At 46.0% G+C, this 23,570-nt stretch overlaps 1 protein-coding gene across 2 annotated transcripts in view; it reads right to left on the bottom strand.

Moving 5' to 3' along the window:
* Positions 1 to 23,570, bottom strand: part of LOC147894960 (L-arabinokinase-like) — a 221,421-nt gene that overhangs the window by 180,847 nt on the left and 17,004 nt on the right. For both annotated transcript variants that reach the window (XM_087383374.1, XM_087383375.1), the window contains 3 exons: positions 17,048 to 17,105; positions 1,178 to 1,245; positions 995 to 1,057 (listed from right to left, as the gene is read on the bottom strand). In XM_087383374.1, the coding sequence (XP_087239500.1) occupies positions 995 to 1,057; positions 1,178 to 1,245; positions 17,048 to 17,105 (189 nt within the window). The remainder of the gene's footprint in view (positions 1 to 994; positions 1,058 to 1,177; positions 1,246 to 17,047; positions 17,106 to 23,570) is intronic.

The raw sequence follows: 23,570 nt of genomic DNA, 5'->3' as shown, positions 1-23,570 counted from the left end.
GTAATTAAACACCTGTGCATTTTGTTTCAGATATTGAGAGAGAAGTATTAAATTCCCAAATCTGAAAATGAAGCAAAGCAGATGTGAGGATTACTGCAGCTTGTGAGGATTACAGCAGCTAACATTTTCGGATGTGTTAGATGTCACTATACTTCAGCATTGCCCCAAATTTGTGCACTTAACTTAGTCCTAGGAGCTTGCAAAGTGCTCAGATTACAAAATAAAGTTATTTGCTTGGGAGTGTGCAACTATCAGTGTTCACCTCATAGTTTATACAAATCTCTCAGGATGGTACTTCCACATGGTCTGTCACCTTGGAGTGAAATTTCTATACATCTAAGCAGAAAAAATGTGCATGAGCAGAGAATTTTCTTACCAAATCTGTTATCAACATAAAAGTGAAATAATTGAGAGTTGATTGAATGCAACTAGTTCTCATAGGAGATAATACAATCTAATCAATCAGTGCCGTAGGTATTTTGGAAACTAGCCAGAAAAAAGACAAAAACATTCCTCATCGTGTGGAATTGTGGCATCCTCTGTCTATTCACGGAACATGGCAGTGCAACAGAAATTATTCCCAGTAATGCTAGAAAACTAGCAAAACATGTACATGCTGGTTTTATGTGAGGCTCATCCTTGCATTTGACCTCTACCTTGAGAATAAATTCAAAATTTCGATGTCTTTCATTTGAAAGAATCAGATTCTTGCTCATCTCCATGAGTAAGTCATTAAACCAGTTCAATAATCTTCCTGATAAACACATAGTGCAAAATAGTGATATAAAAGTAAAAAGTTAAAGCTCTAGGTTATGGCCTTATGGAGCGAGGCTACAAGAAAAATTTTAAAAGCAATAGCCAAATGCAACTCTACTATACGTTGTTACAATGCCAAAGGAGATCACTACTAGGCTGAGTACTAGGATCTAGCATTGCCTTCTCCCTAGTTTAAAAAATCACATCTTTCCAAAAAAATCTTTTAACTATAACGCACCTGGCCACCAAAGTTGAAGAGGAGTAGTTTCTCGTCACACCTAATTCCAAGGTCACTCCTCACCTATACAATGGAGCAAGCAATAGAAATCAATAGTCAACATCATTCATATTTGATAAATAATATAGCTTGGTTTATCTTTTTTATCTTTTTTCAACTTGATAATTACAGTTACCCACTTACTTGCTCTCGGTTCCTATTTGCTTTCCGTACAACAAGAGGTGCATCAATCACATCACGAAAGGCTGGCACTGCATTTAAAGAGATGCATGCAGGATTTAGGAGTTGCGAACATTTTGAACCCCTCTATCAAGAAATAGAATGGAAAGTCAAAAAATGAGAAAACACTTTGTTTAATAAAAGAAATCTCTATACCAAATGATATGAGTTGCTCCCATGATTATGAGGAAATAAAGCACCCAATATCAGCTCACTCTTGCACAAAAAAACAAACACAAATACTGTGTGTGTGTGCGCACGTGTGTGTGTCACGAATGTAAATGCTTTCTGGGATACAGATAATCCCAACTCCAGACTCATATTCTGTTACGGTAAACAATATTGCCATGGGTAGTGCATTTTACAAGCTGAAATGGAGTTGATTTGCAGGAGCCTGCTTTGAATGTAAAAATTTTGGGCACATGGCTTCACAATGCCCGCTAGTCTTGCACAAAATGCCTCCAGATGCTATGCCTACTGATATGCATCCTAAGGATACTTTTGTCTCCTCTCAGGCTAAGAATAAGTCCAATAAACCAGCAAATTCAGCTCAGGTTAAGGGGAAAGCTCCCGCTGCGTCAAATGCTAATGTTTCTACCTCGATGCCTTCAACTTCTCAATTGAAAGTGGGGAAAAAACTTTGCAAGAAGCTTGGCAGAGTCCAAGAAACATTATGACAGCAAGAAGACCTCTTCCATCACGTATTTGGAATGGTTCATCATCAAGTGGGAACACTCCTCAAGAAAATTCAGGGATTGGAATTACATGGGCTGCAGTGACAGCCAGTTGTACCCTCTTTCTTGAAGAGGAAGTGGCTGCTCTTTTATCTTCTCCACATACATTAGTTTCATCTCAAGGTCGGGGGCCGGATCCTGAGATTGAAATGCAAACTTGATCTTTGGGATTCTCCAATGTAAATACTTTGTAAATATGCTGTCATACATAAAGTGTCTTACTCTCAATGTACAGGGTCTCTCTGATCCCAGGAAATGGAAGTTGGTTTGGGGTTATCTGCATCAAATGCAGCCTGACATAGTTGCATTGCAAGAGCATAATCAGCATATGTATGCTGGTCATCATGGGCATTTTTCTGGTTATAATATTTTCTATGCAGGAGAACATACTTTTTCAAGGGTCGTTTTCCTGGTGAAACATGAATCACAGCTAGTGGTTGCTCTAAATGATAGTCAAGGTAGATGGCTGATCATCCAATGTCTTATACAGGGGGAAGTTTTTGAATTTGCTTCAGTTTATGCGCCACAATCTTCTCGTAGTAGAGGTTTAATTTGGGCTGATATGCAAAGTTATCCCTGGAAACAACATGAATTCATTTGTGGAGATTTTAATAATGCTCCTCAACCAAGTGATAATACCTCAAGTCATACTCATATGTTAGCCTCTGAGCTTCAGCATTGGTCTACTTTATTGACTCAGCTCCCTCTTATTGATTTGTGGAAACAATCATGGCCTACGCTGCCTGGTTACACTTTTCAACACAATGCTCAGTCTGCTTATCGGGCTAGTTGGATAGATGGTATAGACTCGATCCTCAGCATTATGATTTCATTAGTAAAAAGGAAACTCATTTTGGGGCCTTTTAGCCTGGAAGGAAAATAGCCGTCCACCAATCAAAGGAGGGCCAACGTAACGTTGAAAAAATACAAAAAAGGAAGAAAAAAGAAATATTATCAAGTTTGCATTCAATGAGGATACTTGAGCTACTTTATTATATCTCATGCACGGTAAAGAATTCGGTACTTCTACATCACCGGTGCATCTAGAGCGGGCCAAAACCCTCGAAACAACATTTGAAACACTGAAAACGGCCACTCGGAGGCCGGATAAAGGCCAAAAAGGCCCCGCAAAAAAAGTGCACTAAAGAAAGCGATTTGACAGGTTGGTTGGGGTTGTTCCCGGGGTTTTGGCCCGCTCCGAATGCACCGGTGATGTCAGAAGTACCAAATTCTACACCGTGCGTTAGTAGAATTATGTCGTATTTTAGTGTTTTAGAGGAAAGAAAAATGAAGAAATTGTGAATTTCTCTTAGGGCCCCAAAATGAGCTCCCTTTTTTCCTAATGTCTCATTGTCAATCGCTCCGGATGCACCGGTGATGTCAGAAGTACCAAATTCTGCACCGTGCGTTAGTAGAATTATGTCGTATTTTAGTGTTTTAGAGGAAAGAAAAATAAAGAAATTGTGATTTTCTCTTAGGGCCCCAAAATGAGCTCCCTTTTTTCCTAATGTCTCACTGTCAATTTATGGGTGGATTACACGTTCACACATTCTGATCATGCCCCTTTGTGGTTGAGGATTGCTCTCCATGAGATACTTGATGGCAGGCTTGTTCACAGAAGATTGCTCATGTGGAACAACTTTCACGGAGAGCTCGGAGGAGACGGAGACAGAGGGAGAGCCAGCAGTACGAGCAGCCCCAGGTACGAGCTCACAGATGGCAGAGAGTTGAGACATGTGTGCAAGAGACCCCGGAAAGGGGAGATGCAGAGGACCATCCGCGGGCAGGTCTTGACACTGTGCAGGAGACGGTAGCTCAGGGAGTCGAGTCACATGTGCAGGAGACCCCAGAAAGGGGAGATGCAGAGGACCATCTGCAGGCAGGTCTTGACACTGTGCACGAGACGGTAGCTCAGGGAGTCGAGACACATGTGCAGGAGACCCCGAAAAGGGGAGATGCGGAGGACCACCATCCACAAGCAGGTCTTCACACTGTGCAAGAGACAGTAGCTCAAGATTTGATGACTCTAGACACTACTACCCCGGAGGTTCAGATATTGGTTACGGAGACAGTTATTCAGCAGGAGACTACTCAGGCTGCAGTTACTGTGATGGATGTCTCTCCCCAGCAGTCCATTGAGAGAGTGGTATTTTACGACACAGGTCAGAGTCAGAGCCCGTCCCAAGATCTCATGCGCTTGTACGAGCCTCGAGGTTCCCTTGAGACCCCTTTCACAGCCCCGTCGCACAGTACCTTCCTTTGTTGCTATGCGGAGCGTCCTTTTAGACACCCCTCCCAGTACAGCCTTGTCCTCGCAGCTTTTCACTCCTGGTTTATCCAGATCTTTTGCGAGTGCGGTCACAGATTTTGCTCAGTACCCAGACAGGTGTGAGGATTGGGAGATCCTAGCAGACGAGATCGAGCGAGAGTATCAGTCACCCACGCAGACATGCACCTCGTCGCAGATTCTTCCTCTCCCTCTCACCTATTCCAGGAGCAGAGTCAGGACTGGCTCAGCCCTTTTTAGCTCTTCTGACTCCTAGACCTGACCCCAGGATGGTTGACAGAGATCTGCCCGTTAAGTTTTGGCCCTTTTTGGCTCAAGGGGTTATCACAGACTCCCTCACTCGATTGGAACTTCTACCGGTGTTTTGCCGACGGTCAGAGGAGATAGAGGAGTACTTGGGATCTGTTACTCTCTCCAGAAAGGGGCACGTTCTTCGTTTCTCCGCAGGTAGCTTTCGATCTCGGGGGAGCGAAAGCTGGTCAGCTGAGTTACTTGACAGCGAGATTGCTAGACAACTTATGTGCATGACTCAGTTTTCATCGATTCACCGTATTGTCGGCTTGCAGATTCATTCTTGCCCTAGGACTCTTCGACTGGGCTTCGGTGGCAGGGCCTTTCTGTTTCTGTTCTTTGAGATTCAGGGAGACTTTGATTTGCCCAAGAGTGCTGGTTGGTTTGACTTTCAGCTCCTCGGTTCGCGCCAGAGTACTATTCCCTTGGATGGAGCCATTTTACATGAGTTGGGGCAGATTTGGAGTTTGATCAGAGACCGACTTTGGATTGCGCCGTCAGAGAGAGAGTTTTGTGCCGTTGCCACTGGCACACCCTCACTTCCATCCGATGTCTAGGTTGTCCATCATTTCTTGGAATGTGAGAGGACTAAACGGCCGCAGATTTACCTCAGATGCAGATGGTCGTAGATTGGGAGTTCCTAGATTGCAGTTGCTTAGGGACTCCCTTCGGTTTATTTCCTCAGGGTCCCCTCCAGACATTGTGCTTATCCAAGAGCATAAGCTCTCCCAAGACAGGATTGACAGATGCAGATCCTTACTCAGAGGACAGAGCCGGACATATTGGAGCCCAGCGGATGGCACGAGGGGAGGAGTTTGCATTTCAGTTTCAGCTAGGTGGGCCTCAGAGATCACCCAAGAGGGTACATTAGTGGAGAGCAGAGCATGCTATGTTATTCTTCATATTGAGAGCACAGCAATTGGTGTTCTCAATGTGTATGCTCCCACGGATCCAGCCCACAGACGTGCTTTTTGGAGACAGCTCAGAGAGTCCCTTCCTTAGGCAGACATCTGGATTGTTGGAGGTGATTTCAACATGGTTGAATTCGCTGAAGACAAGTCAGGTCAGACAGAGGGTGGCCTTTCTGATAGGGAGAGAGTGGAGTGGGATAGTTTTGTTTTGCATGCTGGACTTCATGATGTAGCTCGATTGGACGACTTCGTCACTTGGCTGACAGTCTTCAGTTTTAGTCCGGGGTTTTCCATGGCTCTCTTTCTTTGGTCAGACTTGACAGGTTTTATATTGGCCAATGGGGTCAGGCCAGAGGAGGACAGCCGCCCGAGTTATGTTTTATCTGATCATGCTCCAGTCCTATTACAGATTCTTCCTACCTCTCGATTGGAGAGCACAGGCTCTGTGAGAGTTCCGGACTTTGTTTTTCAGGATACAGAGTTCGTGGAACGGTTGAGAGAGACTTGGTTGTCAGTGGACACTCCTGTGGATCACGGCTGGTTGATGTGGGTAGAGGGGGCTTTGGCTAGAGTCAGCATGGCCTGCCAGTTCAGGGCAAAAGAGGAGAAGGAAAAGCTCAGAATCAGTGATCGGAATGCAAGAGTGGAGGTATCCAGACTTTAAAGATTGATTCAGAGTTTTCCTCATTCTCTTTTCATCAGAGGGCAGCTTTCGGAGGCTCAGGAGAGGCTGGAGGAGATTCAAGGTAGGAGGGCCCAGTTCAGGTTTTACTCCCAGCAGACTTTCTGGATTCAGAAGGGGGATAGATGCTCTAGAGAGTTCTTCAGGGAAGTGGGTCAGAGATACTCTTCGGACAGTCTTCATAGACTTGTGGATGAGGCTGGGTCTCTTCAGACGGACCCTCACCGTCTTGTTGAGATCACTTCTAATTTCTATTCCACTCTTTACACCGCCAATCCAATCACCGAGGAGATGATCAGAGCCAGAGAGGAGATTTGGAGTCATGTCCCCCTGATGGTCTCAGACAGAATGAGTCATGTTTTGGATAGCCCACTATCACTCTTGGAGATCATGGACGCATTACATGAGCTGCCCAAAGACAGATGCCCGGGGGAGGACGGTTTGTCGCCACTTCTTTTTAGAGCTCTTTGGGATACGATTGGGCATCATCTACTCTCTGCCTTTTCAGAGGCTCTCGATACAGGATCTTTGGGTGAGACATTATGCACAGGTATGATTTGTCTCATCCCGAAAGGGGGAGACAAGACAGTCCTACGTAATTGGAGACCCATTACACTTGTAGGGACAGCCTACAAGATCCTAGCGAAGACCTTGGCTCTTCGCCTAAAGCCTATGCTGCCAGATATCATTAGAGCTACTCAGACAGGATTTGTCCAAGATCGGAGTATCTTGGATAACATCTTCACTTTTTGGGAGGCCACTCACTGGGCGAAGGAGAGTTAGCAGGAGATTGCAGTTCTTCTTCTCGATTTTGAGAAGGCTTATGATAGGGTGGACTGGGGTTTCTTGGAGGGCACTATGAGGAGGCTAGGCTTCAGTGATAGATGGATTTCTTGGGTCTCCTCACTTTACTCCCACTCTTCTAGCAGGATGGTGGTCTGTGGAGGCAGAGGACCGGCTTTTCAGCTATCCAGATCGGTACGACAGGGATGCCCGCTTGCACCTTACCTTTTCCTTTTCGTAGCGGAGGCTATGGGATACTTTATGCAGGCTACCAGTCATGGCACTTTGGGCCTCCATCTGCCTATCCGGCAGGAGCAGGAGCTTCTGGACACTGAGTTTGCTGACGACACGGCACTGACAGTCAGAGGAGATGCTTATAGTCTCGCTACTGCTACGGATTCAATCGACAAGTTCTGCCTAGCCTCAGGGGGACTTGTCAATTGGAACAAATCAAAAGGCATCTAGACAGGGGCTCAGCAGGATACCCCAGCATGGGGAGGAGACAGAGGCTTTGTATGGATTCCCGGAGGCACCTCCACGAGATATCTAGGCTTCCAGGTTGGCATTGAGGTGTTCTCGACGCAATAGTTTGCCCCAGTTTTTGAGAGCATCCGGAGAAAGCTAGCCTATTGGAGCACGGCTAGACTTTCTTTGGCTGAAAGAGCGCTGGTACTCAACCAGGTTCTACTAGCGACTATGTGGTACGTTGCGTCATGTTGGTGCTTTCATGCTGACTCGATCCGTCAGGTGAGGAGATTGCTCCGGAACTTCCTGTGGAGTGGTGGTGACGGTTCTGTGGATTCTTGCGGATGGAGCTTCTATGCCACTATGCACAAACTGGAAGAGTTGAATTCCATTGGAACTATGGCTTCCAATTCGTATACCAATTGGAATGGGATCATTTCCATACTCACCTTATACACTGTGTGAAATGCCCAAAGGGCAGAGTCAAAAGTTTCGTATATGGTATCTTCAAGATATGATTCATGACCTTGTTGCTACTTCTTGTTTGTTCATTTCCGTGCGAGTGATATGTCGTTGACACTTTGTGTGATACCATATGAACCTTATCGGACACTAGGGCCAGGGTTTCATGGGATACTATCACTTTACCCTCCTCGCACGGAGGACTTGGGGTTCTTGATCCTGAGATGCAGAGCAGAGCCCTTTTAGTCAAACTTCTTGTTAGAGGATTGACTCCAGGAGATCAGCCGTGGAAGCAGTTCCTACTGCATGGGATTCACCAGTGCACCCCTAGAGCAGCAGGCCAGTGGGTAGGTAGAGTCAATTGGATCTTCCTGACCGACTAACATTCTCAGCCTTCCTCACCGCTTGTGAAAAGGCTTATTCAGATATGGGATCATTTTCGACAACACCTCATTAGAGCAGCTCCCTCCTCCAGAGAGGAAATTGCCTGACAGCCACTCTATCATAACCCCCTGGTTCGGTATCAGGGATCTTCCCCTGGTACAGAACTTAGGACTCCCTTGGCCAGATGGCATGCTCAGGGGGTTGTGACAGTCGGAGATTGATTCAGGGGAGGTGTGGAGATGTCAGAGGAGGAGATCACAGATAGACACGGGCCACTTGGACAGATTGCTGCCACCAGATTACTGATCATGAGAGCTATTCCTCAGGAGTGGAGGGATATGCTTACAGATCCATCCTATGTTCATCCCATCTCTACTTGGTCAGGTTGTTTTAGTGAGGCTGGGCTATGCATTGGAGTTCGTTTAGGACCGGCACCGTTTACTTATTTTGAGACAGACTCCTCTCACAGATTGTGTCCCACTCAGTCGACAGGAGCTCCTTTGGCAGAGAGTCAGGGTCATTGGTTGCCTGGGTAAGGAATGGGCCACAGATCCTTCCAGGTTGACCATTGTAGAGGATCCTAGATGGAGACTTTGGATTTTTCAGGGTCGACCTCTTGCGGAGCTCGACTGGGACCCAGGTGAGTGGGCGTGGCCTGCTCCGGTGGCAGGCGTTCGTCCTCTTCCTTTTTTCCAATACTCGACGAGGGCAGGTTATAGGCTTCAGCAGAGAGACTCTCATCACCTACCATCTGCCTCACAGCATTGGCACGCACAGGGACTTACTGCAGAGCTCTTGCTGAGCTACTGGACTCACTTTTGGGGCATTAGTAGAGCCAAGAAAGTCTCCTACTTTCTTTGGCTCACTATACATAGGGGTATACCTGTGGGTACTTGGCTTCAGCAGATGGGTAGACCCTCCTTTTGTATGCGTTGTTAGCTTGCAGAGAAATCTAGTAAGCATTGTTTATGGAGCTGCCCCAGCTCTAGAGTGGTATGGACAGGTATCTTCAAGTTGTTCTCATATGTTACATCCGACTCCTTTTTGATGACATGGGGCGCTGCCCTTTGGGGGAGAGGATCTGGAGCCTTTGCTCTCTTTGAGTCAGAGCCAGGAGACCACGGTTTCTTCATGCAGAGTCGCCAGAGACGGGGTCCCACAGATGTTAGCATCATGGAGCCGCACGATTTACTTTTGGTACCTGTACCAGCTCAGGATTCCATGCCTACTTCACCTGCAGGGTCAGCTTGGGAGGTGATTTCCAGCATTACCCTATGGCGGATATGGTGTTCGTGATGTTATTTTGTCCTTGAAGGCCATTTATGCACGGAGGCTGACACTCTCGCTTCCATTTGGGCGGAGATTATCTTCACTCTCGGTGTACAAGCACCTCTTTGGCAGCTCGTGGGAGACTTTTATCCTTCATGAGGACATGGGACTGCTCATTATTTGTTCATTTGACCCCTTTTGGGATGTCGTGGCATTTTAGACCACCACCATGGCTTTTTTGCCACATTGTTGAGGCTAGGGATAGAGTACTTTCTCTCCCACCTGTTGTATGATTCGTTTTGAATGGAATATATCACTTTTTTCAAGATTGCTCATTGTCAACAACAGTTATTTGCAGCATGAAGCATACAAGGCTCTAGTTTGTCATATCTTTTGGCATTGCTCTAAGACACAAAATTTCTTGGGCATCCCTGGGCACAGATTGAGATTGAGATTTTCTCAGGCTGTTTTTGGCAAGCATTTCTTGTTGTTTGGGATTTATCCTAAACGGCCGGACTTTGATTTGTTCTTTACCTGGGTTCACTACTTGGCACTCTGGACTCTCTGGAAAGCTAGGAATCGCAGTCTTTGGTGATCTAGTCTTTTCTACTTTTATTTTCTTCCATCGTTCTTTGCAGCAATTGCTCTTCGATTGTTTGCAAACTTATTGCATATATCAGGATGTATATTTGTCCTACATGGACATTTTTGCTTGATGTATTATTTCAGCTTGCCAGTTTTTTTTTCCCTGGATAGCAATCTTGTAATATAAAGCATTCAAAGTTTTCACCCACCAAAAAAAAATATGTGTGTGAAAATGTAGCTCAAGCAAAACAGACTTGCCAATCTTTAACTGAGTTCAGCCATTTTCAGCCTCTCTCCATGGAAGAAAGCACTTCTTTATGTCAAGATCGAGTAATGATCATAGGAAAATCTCTAAGTAGGAGACAAGATCAAGACAAAAAGACTTCTTGAACAAAGGATGCTCGTCTAAAGAATTTTTTAAAAGTTCGCATTGCAAGAGGCAATCTTCAATTCGGAGAGCTGCTGCTCCTCCCCGTGAGCTGCTGCCCCCCCCTTCTCCCTTTCAGCCAGCCCCCTCTCCCTCTCTCTCCCCTCTGCTCAGCCAGCCCTCTCCCTCCCCTCGCTTCTCCTCCTCTCCCTCCCCTCCCCTCAGCTTCTCCTCCCCTCCCCTTCGCCAGCCCCTTCCCCTTCGCTCTCCTCCTTCCCTTCCTCCTCTCCGCTCTCCCTCTCCCCCCCTGCCAGCCCTTCCGCCCCCTCCCTCTCCCTCCTCGCCCTCCCTCTCCCCACCCACTGCCCTCCCTCCCCCACACCCTCCCCCTCCCTTACACCCTCTCCCCCACCCGCTACCCCCCCGCCCCTCCCCTCTCCCCGTCCCCGCCCTCTCCCCTTCCCTCCCTCTCCCGCTGCCCCCCCGCCCCCTTTCCTTCCCCGCTCTCCCTCTCCCCCTCCGCTGCCCCCCCTGCCCCTTTCTCCTCCCCGCCCCCCCCTTTCCCCCTCGCCCCCTCTTTCCCCTCCCTTGCACCCTCCCTCCCCCGCCCCTTCCCCCACCCTTCCCCTTCCTCTAACCCCCCCGCCCCCTCCCTTCCTAACCAGCCCCCTCCCTTCCTCTCCCCCGCCCACCTTCTCCCTCCCCGCCTTCAGCCCCCTTCCTCCCTCCTAGCCCGCCCCTCCCTCCCTCCTAACCCCCCTCTTTTCCTCCGTTGCCTACCCTCTCCTTCCCCGTCAGCCCTCTCCCTTCTATCCTCTCTCTCCTACCCTCTCCTCTCTCCTCCTTCCTACGCCCGATTTAGGGCATCCTGGGCAGTATTTTCACGGACAGAGCTTTAACAGTGTTGGAGTCGGCCTTTTCACTTCGATTGGTGAATGGATCCCCATTCAGCCAATCTCCGTCCACTTCCACCGGCCACGAGAACCGTCATTTTTTCAGAAGAGGAGTTGCAGTAGCTCAAGAAAGATGTGAAATTGAAGGGCTCCACATCACTCTTCGCCCGCATCTATGGGTCACATCCTTCCAGATCATAGGCTAGAGACTGGATGCTGGCGGCGCTACCAGGAGATCTCGCCCCACACCTCAGGGATACTTGACCCAGTCCACCACTTGCCGTCCTCCACTGGCCACTGTAGTACTACTGTCATCTTTCCGGATGAGCTCCGCACCACTTTGCCAGAAGGGGTCACGACATTGACTTCAGGTGTGACTTTTGGATCATCACCCATGATCTGAACCATCTTCTACCGCTCCAGTTTCTGTTGGTCCCACTCTCGGGCCTCTCGGCATTCATTTCGCCAATGACCCTTTCCTAGGCATAACAGGCACTTCTTTGGTCAATTTTCACCCCGACCACCAACTCATCATCCGCGGCCATGGCCTGCTCCACATCTGGAAGAAGGTTGGTCCTAGGACTCTCCATTCCAAGATTGTTGTGCGTAGGATGCTTTGGGATTAGTAGACGTGGGTGTTGTACATTGTGTTTGTCCTTGCAATCTCGGGCCTCATCCATTGTAGTGACATTGGGATGTGGTGTGCATATTGGTCATGCAGATGGCACACCGCTTCTCATTTAAAGCACATTTTATCTCGTTGAATTGCCAGGATTCCGACACTGAATGCACCAGATTTCTGTTCTTTGAGTGTCCTTTGGATGCCGCAGAGCTCCCTTTTCCTCCTTTAGAGGCCTTCTTGGGCTTCTTCTCTTCTTCGGCTTCCAACTCCTCATTGCTTTCTTCTAAGAAACTCTCATCCGAACTCTCATCGTCGGACTTGTCGTCTAGCTCTGTGCTTTTTCCTTGATGATTTCTTTTTGGATTTGCTTTTCCCTTTGGATGCCTTGCGATGCTTAGCTGTCCAACCTTGAAGTGCCTCTCCCGCACGGATCGCTTGTGCGATCACATCATTCTCATCCGAACTCTCATCGTCAGACTCGTCGTCTAGCTTTGTGCTTTTTCCTCGATGATTTCTTTTTGGATTTGCTTTTCCCTTTGGACGCCTTGCGATGCTTAGCTGTCCAACCTTGAAGTGCCTCTCCCGCACGGATCGCTTGTGCGATCACATCATTCAGAGACATTGTGACTTTGTCCACGGTCGCCACCGCCGTCCGCACATTCTTGGCCAGTTCGGCAATAAATTACTCGTTGAGCGCTTCCAGCGTGTGTGAGGAAAGCGTTGCAGAAGTTGATAGAACTGAGCTGCATAGTCTTCGACATCCTGATCGCCCTGCTCCACGATCCGCAATACCTCCAGAGTTTGCGGAATTGTCTTCTCTTTGCGAAACCGCCTAAGAAATGCAACATTGATAGCATCGTAGTTTGTGAAGTGATCTATAGGGTATTTCGCCAACCATCTTAACAGCTTTTTCTCCAAAGTGGACTCAAACACTGCTTCCTTCCACAACACCTGATATATTGAGTGCGTATATCTTCTCGAATTGTCAGACATGTGCATTTGGATCATCTCTGGCTTTCCCCAAAAATTTGGTGTTGACATTCGTAGCCGCCATGGGAGCCACAATGGTCAAAATGCTCGAAACCACTCGAAGCAGTCCACCCCCTGCTGTCCGAGATTGCGGAGTTGTGAACAGACCTCTCACCGCTAACCTCACTTGCATCGCAGTGAGGACGGTGCACTCAACACTTGTCGGCCACCCAAAACAGGACGTAAAGTTGGCACTGAAGTGATCCGCAGGGTATTCTGCCAACCATCTTGACGGCTTCCCCTCCAGAGTGGACTCAAACACCACTTCCTTCTGCGCCGCATTTACAACATGCGGTATATTGAGTGTGTATCTTGTCGAATTGTCAGACACGTGCGTCTGGATCATCTTTGGCTTTAGTATTTGGTGTACTTGACATTTGCAACCGCCGTGGGAAGCGCAATTGTCAAAATGATCAGAACCACTGGAATCAATCCGCCCCCTGCTGTCCGAGATTGTGGAGTTGTGAACAGACCTCTCACCGCCGACCTCGCTTGCCTTGTAGTTGGTGAGGATGGTGCACTACTCTCCGACCACCCGAAACAAAACGTAAAGCAGGCATCGAACGTGAACATCGCCTTGCACTTGGCAGAGTAACAGCGCCGCTTCCTGTGGGTTGCTCTGGCTCCAACTAGGCACCACCATGCTCCAGAGCACCGTCGGCTTTGTTCTCCGGGTTTTGCCGAACCTCTCCCTGCTCCAAGGGATCTCCACCAGCAGCAGAGATGGACCACCTAGGCTGTCGGGCAGCCTTGTTGTCAGAACTAGGGGATCCGGAGGTCCCTGCAATCGTGTTCGCATGCATGTTGCTGGTTAGTTCCACTATTCGGCCAGACATATGCTAACCCTCTGCATGCAAGTGCCAGATTTGCCGAACCAGTGAATTGGCGAGGCGCAAGTCACCGAACTGAGTGTCTTGCGAGTTTGTCTTGATAGAGAACAGCTTTGTTTGCACGTCGTGGATCTATTGTCGCTTGCGGTAAACGCACGTTTCCAGTTCGGCTACAAAAGTTGCAGGTCGCGGTCAAATCAGATGTCGCGCCGCCTGACAATGTGGGCACGACCAGTTCTGCATGGGGATACACACCCACCCCACATGTGCAGACGAAATAAAATTGTGGCCGTCAATATGTAATGCCCTAAGTGAAAGGCGCTACGGGATACACGGAACAGGTATTCACGCAATGTAGAATACACAGAGACTCAGAATGCCGAAAGACTGCTAATAGACTACATGAATAGATTGCATAGAATGGAATCCCAAGAGATACTGGTGACATGAATATACAACGTGTCGTTACAACTGCCATCCGCAAGCTACTCTGCGATAACCCCGCACACTGTTAATGCCTTAACATATTGTAAGCTCGAACTTTGAGTAAAGTATCCCAAAAAATAAGCAGCATATTCACAGACTTTTTGTTTTGTCATTGGCGAATGATATTACCATCATGTCTCTTTTGAACTCCTTTGGCAAGAAATGATACTTGCAATTGCTTCTTAAACCTTCTTCAAGTGTGGGCTTGCTACATCAATAGTGTTCTCAAAATTCACGGGGCTCACAATGTTTTGAACCCCGCAAAGAACTTCATTTGTTACTCTGCCAAATCCTTTTTACCGAAAGCTTGAACATTGAGTAAAGTATCCCGAAAAATGAGCCACAGACTTTTTGTCTTGTCGTTGTTGAAGGATATCACCACCATGTCTCTTTTGAACTCCTTTAGCAAGGAATGATCTTGCAATTGCTTCTTAAACCTTCTCCAAGTGTGGGCTTGCTGTCCCGTGCTAGCCATATCAGCCCACCATAGAGAAGCACGCTCTTGCAAATGTAAGAGTACAAATTGAATCTTGGCTTTTTCTTGATATTTATCTCCATCAAATAAGTAGTCAAGATCTCATATCCATGCCAATAGGACTTAGAGCTCATCTTCGCCTTTGTATTTGTTGAACTTGAACAGCTTGTCTCCAAGCTTGATCTTTTGCTCGGTGGAGGCAAGCCAATGGGGAGGAGCCACGTGGATGCCAAGGCTGGTCTTCTCCTTCTCTTATGCCTCAAAGGGACAGGTTGTAATGCCATTTTCTTCCTCTGGAAGGTAGTTGACTCGATGAGAATAAAGAGGGTTGGTCTGAATAAGGGAGCTTTTGAGGCTAACAATCCTTAGCTTTGATACAAATGAAACCTCTTGCCAACATTGCTTTGCATAACATTCCGGAATATTGCTTTACTTCATAGATTTCGAAATAATAGAAACTGAAATATACAATCATTCTTGAGAAAAGAAGAACACATGATTGCCAACATGGGTACCCCTCCCTTATCCAGGATCTTTATTGCAGTGAGATACAAGACCAAGGTGTTAAAGTGAATCTCATTAATACCTTCCAAACTTGAGACCACTCTGAGAAAGAATTAGATTATTGCCGGAGCTATATACAAGACATGAAAATGAAGCTCAAGGCTGAGCAGTAAGTGTATATACACAACAATGTCTCAATATATAGCATAGCTAGGGTGCTCAAGGCTCCAAGGGCCCTCCAATCCTGAGGGACAGTGCTCGCACAATTCCACTTCTTCCACACATCTGTGACACTTGGCCAAAGTTTTGGGAAGGAGATCTATAAGCTCTGATGCAAGTTCAAAAGTTATGCAGAAAACAATGCAAATCTGCTACAAATTTGCCTTGAAGTTTCAGTACAGCTATTGGGAGAGAGTAGGATTGCATAGGAAATGTTTTGCTGCAAGACTGTGTGGAAAACAGTGGGGCGTGGAGTGTTACTTTTATAGATGTAGGGAGCGGCCAGCTTCAAATGTGGGAAATTGTGCCCACTTTGGTATGGAGAGCTAGGTCCTGGTGTGCAGTGGTTCATGCATGGGCCTCGATGTCCCATAGTGTGCCATGTGTCTTGTGCTACCTCATGGGCTGCCATGTATCCCGTGCCACATGTCAAAGCTGCCACATCAGCATGCCACGGGAGCATGTCATATCAGCATGCCACGCGTCATGCTTATTAAGGTATTTCAATCACGCTTTATTTGCCTAATAAAATTTGGGTAATCAATACAAGTCCAATTTTACTTCTGTTTTCATCCCAAGTTTTCTGGCAGTTACCTCTATTCAAAGGGCTTAGTCCTGAGTTTGGTTGGCCTTCCCACAACCTATTATGCCTATTTTGTTTGTTATCATGTCTTGTATCTCTTTGACTCTTTCATGTTCACAGGCCCACGCCCAAGGCTATTGTAAACATTCTCCTTAATATAAAATTTTTAAAAGTTGCAGAGCTGCCAGGGCCTAGTCAGGGAGCGAACTCATTGGCAGCATTCTCCTTAATAGTTGTTGGGTTGTGCATTCTATGCATTTGATTGGTCCCATGTTTGTGTACTGATGTGGAGTGGTGTCTTTACGCTTCTCATAAAGAGATACGTCTCAACCTCTAGGACGCTAATGTCCCCTTCAATGAGACCCTAGCCAACTAGTACCTAACTCAATAGTAGGAAAACATATGCATTATCTTGGCAAACATCCTAATTGAAAGACATTTTTGGGAACTGATGTGGAGTCTTTACATTTCACATAAAGAGGTACGTCTCCACCTCTGGAACAATAAGGTCCCCTTCAATGGGGGTCAACCCTCAATTGCTAGACCCTAGCCACTAGTACCTAACTCAATAGTAGGAAAACATATGCATTCTTTCAGCAAACATCCTAATTGAAAAACGTAAAGATCTGCAATGAACTACCAAGCAAGTGGATATGTGCTTTGTGAAGAGAAGTGACTCTGGAGTCTATATATGTGTGTGTGTGTGACGTGCACACGTGAGGGTGTTTCACATTTTTTGTTTTTGTTTTTTTACGCAAGAGAAAAACAAGTATTTGGTGCTTAATTTCTCATTATCATGGGAGCATGTAGTATGAAGTTTATCTTTTAACTACTGTTCTTTGACTACACTTATCATTTTACATAAAAAATAGGCATCTGTTACCCTTCTCCCACAACAAAGCCTTTTTGTTTTTAAAGATAACAAACAACTTTAGCAAAATAAAACATGAATGAAACATATTGGAAAACTTACTTGGACAATAACCTGGTAACCGGACTAAAAATGCTGCATGAGAGTAATCTTCTGCAATCTATCAAGCATAATGCATAAAAAGACATCATGATTATCCAAGAAGCCCTTATAAATCCCAAAATCAATAAACAAGAACACTTATTTAACTTCACTGCTCATAGTGGATTAGACATCAAACTGGATTGCCTACGTCAAATGTGGCCTAGCCTTGTTAGATTTGATGACATATCACAAGTATACAAGATAGCAGCAAAGAGCTCCATTACTTTATGTAGTCCCGCTAATAATAATACATCTGTAGTGAGCTTTTATAAGACGTTAATTAATCTAAGCAGATCATTAATCGTGAGAAATTCACCCAAAGTTTTGTTCTCTCATGTAAAAGTGTATGTAGATGACACAAGAATAGATCATTTCCAAAGAGAATGTCACAAGAGAACTCAAGATGGAGAGAGAGTTGTAATTTATGTCTACGGGAGGCCTCACAGGCCTATGTGACAACGTACAATCAAGTGAGTAACCCATACAAGCTGTTGTGGGCTGGCTCGCTAAAGCCCTTGCAGCGTGCTATACTAGAAAATTTAAAATCTCAAAAAGCCATAAACTCAGAGCTAGTACTCAAAAGACTCAAAATGCAAAACCAAGTGCCACTATGGCTCTGTGGTGGGGGGGTATTTGAGCAATAAAAAAGCCTGGATAAGGAAAGGGGGAGAGGGGTGGGGGTGGGGGGCGGGGGGGCCCCTAAACTCGAGTGCAACCATTGAATTTCTCTTATTGCTCTTTAAAGTTATCAAGAAATGCAAGCATTCTCATTCATGCAAACTCCAATCCAACGTGCATCCATGTGCATTGTGAGAATTCTGTAAAAACAGTCTTTAAAACCCTTTATCTGAACTGTTGAAAAGCACAAAGTTGTTTCATTGGTATCAGAGCTTAGGTAGTGGTCCCGTACTTTGTGTTTTCCCTTGTTGAGTCCTTTCTTGTTCTCCACTGAGTCAAATCTGCCATCATGGCAACACATGGTCCTGATCATCCTCCTAGTCTCCATGAATTGAGTTCTCGCCTATCCAATATGGTTCAACAAATGCAAGTCCTGGACAGTAACCATGAGGGAACCCTGGAGAGTAACCATGAGGGAGCCCACAAATCAGGTCCCCAATCCCAAGGAAGAGGCCATGTAGACATCCGCAACTCCAACAGGGAGGGTAAGTCATCCTTTGCCTCCCCTCCTCGACGTAGAAAGTGGCTCCGAAGTTCATCTCCTGCAAGGCATACAAGGAGATGAAGATATGCTAAATAGAAAGTACCCCTTGGAGATAAGCTCTTCAAGTTCAACAAGTACAAGAGAGAAGATCAGCCCGAAGTCTTGCTGGCCTGGATCCGAGATCTCGAGTACTTCTTTGAAAGGGATGACTATGAAGAGTAAGGCCAAACTCATATTGGTGGCCTTACATCTACAAGACCGTGCTTCACTTTGGTGGGAAGCCATGGCAAGTACTGGACAGCAAGCCAATACGTGGAAGCGCTTTAAAAGACTTGAAAGAAAAACCTCATGACCAACCATGTTGTAGGATGGGGAGCCAAGGGAAACGGGTTGTCGTTGTTCCCTGTGGCACTGGGAGAGAACTCAACTTGGTGTTGAGCCTGTCGTAATTGCGCACAACCTTCCGCACTGGGGAAGGAATTCAACTTGGTGATCAGCTCTAACACACTGAGAGCATGCGTTAGTGTGCTGGAGCTCACCACCATATTGAGTTCCCTGTCTACTGCTATCGAATGTTATGCTCGATTGAGCTCACCTCCAAGTTGAGTTTCCTTTTCTAGTGCCTTGACTTCTGAAGTTGCTATGAAAAAGGTTATTTCAATTACGAGGTGCTCATATTGTCCCCTGCATATGAGGAGTTCTAGGTCAAAATTGTAAGAAAGTCAGCTGTTAAAGCATTTCCTGCATAAAGAGTTCAAGAGGGACGTGATGGTCCAATGGGACATACTCCATCAACGACAAGAAGAGTGGATGCTTTGTTGAAAGTTCAAGCATTCAGTAGGAAGGATAAAAAGGAACAGCAAAAAGAGTTATTTGCTGGGTTAAGGTATACCATTTAGAATGAGGTAGATATCAAAGCTCCTACTTCTCCGGAGGACACCATCAGCGTGGCTTTGAAGGTGGAAAGGAAGCTGCTCTTCAACAACAAACGCAGCTCCAAAGACAAGCCCAAGTTCTGGAGAGACTCTTCGAAGGAGCAAAAGAAAAGAGACCTTACAAAGGATCAAAAGGGGACCAGCCAGCCTCCTCCAAAGTAGTCAGAGAAACCCTTCAGTTCCCTCTCCTCTCAGCAAAAGCAAAAGTACTATTCCGAGGGAAGGTGCTTCAAGTGTGGCAAATGAGGCCACAACTTCTATGAATGCCCTAAGGCTGCCAAAACCAGCCCCAACATCAACAATAAAGAGGCAGCCCAAAGCAAGAAGACTCCGGTGGTGAACAACTTGGAAGCTACCCCACAAAAAGAAGGTGACACCGGTGCCCATAGTTTACTCAAAACATGGGGTCAAGTAAAGGATAAATCCGCTCTTTTTCTACTAGATAATGGTGCTACTCAGTATTTAATTTCTCTTTAGATGGCTCAGAACTTGACGACAGCCCCAGAAGATCAAGGAGAGGCCCAGGAAGCACATGGGGCCTTCAGAAGTAGTGAAGAAAAGGTGTACCCTCTCATCAGCAAGGTAAGGGTACACATTCAAGGATATCTGGACCACCTATCCTTTATGGTGGCTCCAATTCAAGGGACTGATGTAATTCTTGGGATGCCTTGGCATAAGCAAGTTAGCCCACGCATTGATTATGCAAAGAACATTCTCACCCTCCAACATAAGGGTAGGGATGTGAGCATCGCAGTTGTTTAGAAACCATTGGCAGTTTACAGCAGTCTTCTTTGATGATATTTTCATTCTCAGCAAGAATGGAGAAGAGCATAGAGAGGACCTAAGGACTGCATTTCAAGTCTTAGCTGAAAATGCTCTCTACATTAATGAAAAGAACTTGACGACAGCCCCAGAAGATCAAGGAGAGGCCCAGGAAGCACATGGGGCCTTCAGAAGTAGTGAAGAAAAGGTGTACCCTCTCATCAGCAAGGTAAGGGTACACATTCAAGGATATCTGGACCACCTATCCTTTATGGTGGCTCCAATTCAAGGGACTGATGTAATTCTTGGGATGCCTTGGCATAAGCAAGTTAGCCCACGCATTGATTATGCAAAGAACATTCTCACCCTCCAACATAAGGGTAGGGATGTGAGCATCGCAGTTGTTTAGAAACCATTGGCAGTTTACAGCAGTCTTCTTTGATGATATTTTCATTCTCAGCAAGAATGGAGAAGAGCATAGAGAGGACCTAAGGACTGCATTTCAAGTCTTAGCTGAAAATGCTCTCTACATTAATGAAAAGAAGAGTGATTTTTTTCTAATTGAAACTCACTATCTTGGGAATATTATTTCACATGAAGGTGTCCGAATGGACCTAGTCAAGATACAAGTATTGTGGAATGGCCCGACTTGAGAAATGCTCATGAGGTAAGATCCTTTCTGGGTCCATGCTCTTATTACCGAAGGTTCATTTGGCACTTTGCTGAAATTGCTGCCCTTCTACATGACCTCACCAAGAAAAATATGAAGTTTAGATGGAAAAGACTCCTTCAATGCTTTGAAGCATGCCTTAATACAAGTCCTGTACTTATCATTCCTGATTCAAGGAAACCTTTCTTGGTGGTAGCTGATGCAATTGGTGATTGCCTTGGGGCTTCTCCTGTACTTATCATTCCTGATTCAAGGAAAACTTTCGTGGTGGTAGCTCATGCAATTGGTGATTGCCTTGGGGCTTCTCTTACCCAAGATGGTCGTGCAGTGGCCTTTGAGAGTAGACAATTAAGAGATGCTGAACTTCGTTATGATATTTATGAAAAAAAACTCTTGGTTGTAATTCATTCTCTAAAGCTTTGGAAGCACTATTGAGAGACATATGAAATGATCTATCTTTCTGCAATCATTTCATTTTCGGATCCAGTACACCCCTGGTAAAGAAAATGCAGCGGCAGACGGCCTCTCCCGTACACCAAAGGTCCATCAAATCTCACTTATATGCGGGAGATGTTGATTTCTCACAATATGGTCACATTTGACAACTGGAGGTACTCATCTTGCCTACCAACTAAGAGATGGTTTTATGCAAGACCATGACTTTCTTCCAGCACTTTGGATCTAAGTTCCTTTGTTATGCATAGCTGTTGGTCACAAGGGTGTTGTGGCTACATTTGCAACCATGGAAAAACTCTTTTACTAGCCTGACATGAAAAAAGACACTGCTGCCTTTATTTCAGCTTGTCTACCATGTCAAAAAACCAAGCATGACAAAGGAAAACACAAAGGTTTGCTACAGACTTTACCCATTCCAAAAAGAGCTTCTGAACACATCACTATGGATTTCATGACGGGAATCCCAAGGACGAACTAAGGCCATGATATAATTTGGGTCATTGTGGATCGCTTCAGCAAACAAGCCCGCTTTATTCCTTGTAGAGAGAACCTCAAAGCCCCTGAACAATACTTTTGTCCGTCACATCTTTAGACACCATGGGATGCCCCAATCCATAGTTTCAGATAGAGATTCTAAGTTTACAAGTAACTTCTGGCAAGCTCTGTTTGAAAATCTTGAAACTCTTCTAAGCTTTTCTTGGGGCCAAGAAAAACAAAGGGCTGCCGCCAATAAAAGACAAAGGGTTTTTGAAGTCAAAGAAGGCCAATGGGTGCTTTTGAAGTTCGAGAAAGCTAGGTTGAAAACTAAGGTGGGACATAAAAGAATCTATCACAAACTTTCTTTCAAGTATTATGGCTCTTTCCAACTGTTACAGGTGATCAACAACGTCACACTCCGGTTGAGCCTTCCACCTAGCTAGAAGATACACAATGCTTTTCATATCAGCTTAATCAAACCCTATGTTGGGGACCCACCTCAAGAGCCGAGTCTTGAAGATCCGCCTGAAATTGAAGACAATGAGATCCTTCTGATCCCGGAGCACATTATCTTCCATAACTTAACCACGGGAAGACGCGGAAAGACTCGAAAAATGTACCTCCTTAAGTTTAAGGGATTGCCATTCACAGATGCAAACCTCAGCAAACTTGTATCCACCTACTTGATAATTTTTCTTTTACATTTCAATTTTAATAGCAAGTTTTGCAAAAGTAGATGAAAGTTTTCCTGCAGTTTCAGTTAGGTCATGGGGGCTAGCTCTAGCATTTAAGGGTGGACCTCCTTGCCTGGGGTTATGAGCATTAGTGGCCCACAAGGGTAATGCCTTCTCTTGAGAAAGGACATTAGGAAATCACATCCCACCTAAGTATCCATCTTTGGACCAATCAAATGCATAGATTGTAGACCGGCCTAGCAACCATCCAAGAGAATGTCTCAGGGCTTTGGGTGTGTGAGCCAGGAAGCATGCCAAGAGGCATGGAGACACATCAAGCATGTTATGGCCTCATTCGCAACGGTTTATGTTATGTTGGCCAAAAATCTCATCAGATCTGGATGGGGAGACTTCGTCAACTCAATAATAGCCTTGGACAAATGGAGAAAGAAAGGGCGTGGATGAAATCCTAGGCAACCCTCGTTGGTTTGAGGGGAATGTTGGATAAGACGACAAACAAATACACCTCTTAATTGAGTCAATTAAGCTTAAACATGGCTTTAGATTTTATCAATGTGTAGGACTACTCGCTAGGAACCCATTGGTGAAGTCATAATTCAATTTTGACCACTTTAAAATTTTAGGGTTTCCAAGTGACACGTGGCAGGCTGACATGTCGCAGGATGAGGTGGCAGCAAGGCCAACTGGCCCAGCCACTTGGCCATGCATGAGGGGTGGGTGGCATGCAAGATGAGATGTGGGGGGCTATAAAAGGACCTCCCTCCCCTGTCCCTCCTCCCTGCTTAGTGCAGCAGCCCTCCTCCCTTCACCCTCTTGGTGCAGCCATCCTCTTCTCACACCCTCTTGGTGGTGCAGCAGATTTTCTCTCTCCTCTACCAGACTCTCTCTCTCTCTCTCTCTCTCTCTCCCTCCAGTTTCAGCCCTCTCTTCTTGTAGAAAAATCTCTCTTCGCATCCCTGGCGCAGCAGCCGCATCTCTTTCCTTTCCCCTACCTTGTAGTAGCCAAAGCACTCTCTCTCTAGACCATTGCTCCACTCTAAGACCTTCTCTCTCTAGACTGCAGCACCCTTCTCTCAGTTTTCCTCTCTCTAGCCTCAGAATCCAGATCTTTTCAGCAAGGGGAGGCTGCAATCAAAGAAGCAACGATTAAAGAGGAGTTTGTATCTGAGTTTCTGTCTGTTTTCAGCACTTCCTACTCTCATTTTTGCATTGTGATTTCTTTTCCTAGAAATCTAGAATATGCTACTAATGTTGGATGAAGTTTGGATTACACAGGCATTGCGAGGGAGTCCGGTTCCCTGTAGTTCCAGCATTGAGTCATTCT

Source organism: Dipteris shenzhenensis, chromosome 13 (assembly GCF_047967505.1).
Source record: "Dipteris shenzhenensis isolate YYH24624 ecotype China chromosome 13, Dip_SZ_1.0, whole genome shotgun sequence".
Taxonomy (NCBI): Eukaryota; Viridiplantae; Streptophyta; class Polypodiopsida; order Gleicheniales; family Dipteridaceae; genus Dipteris; species Dipteris shenzhenensis.
Note: the sequence above shows the minus strand (reverse complement) of the source record. Positions and strands in the feature narration are given on the sequence as shown.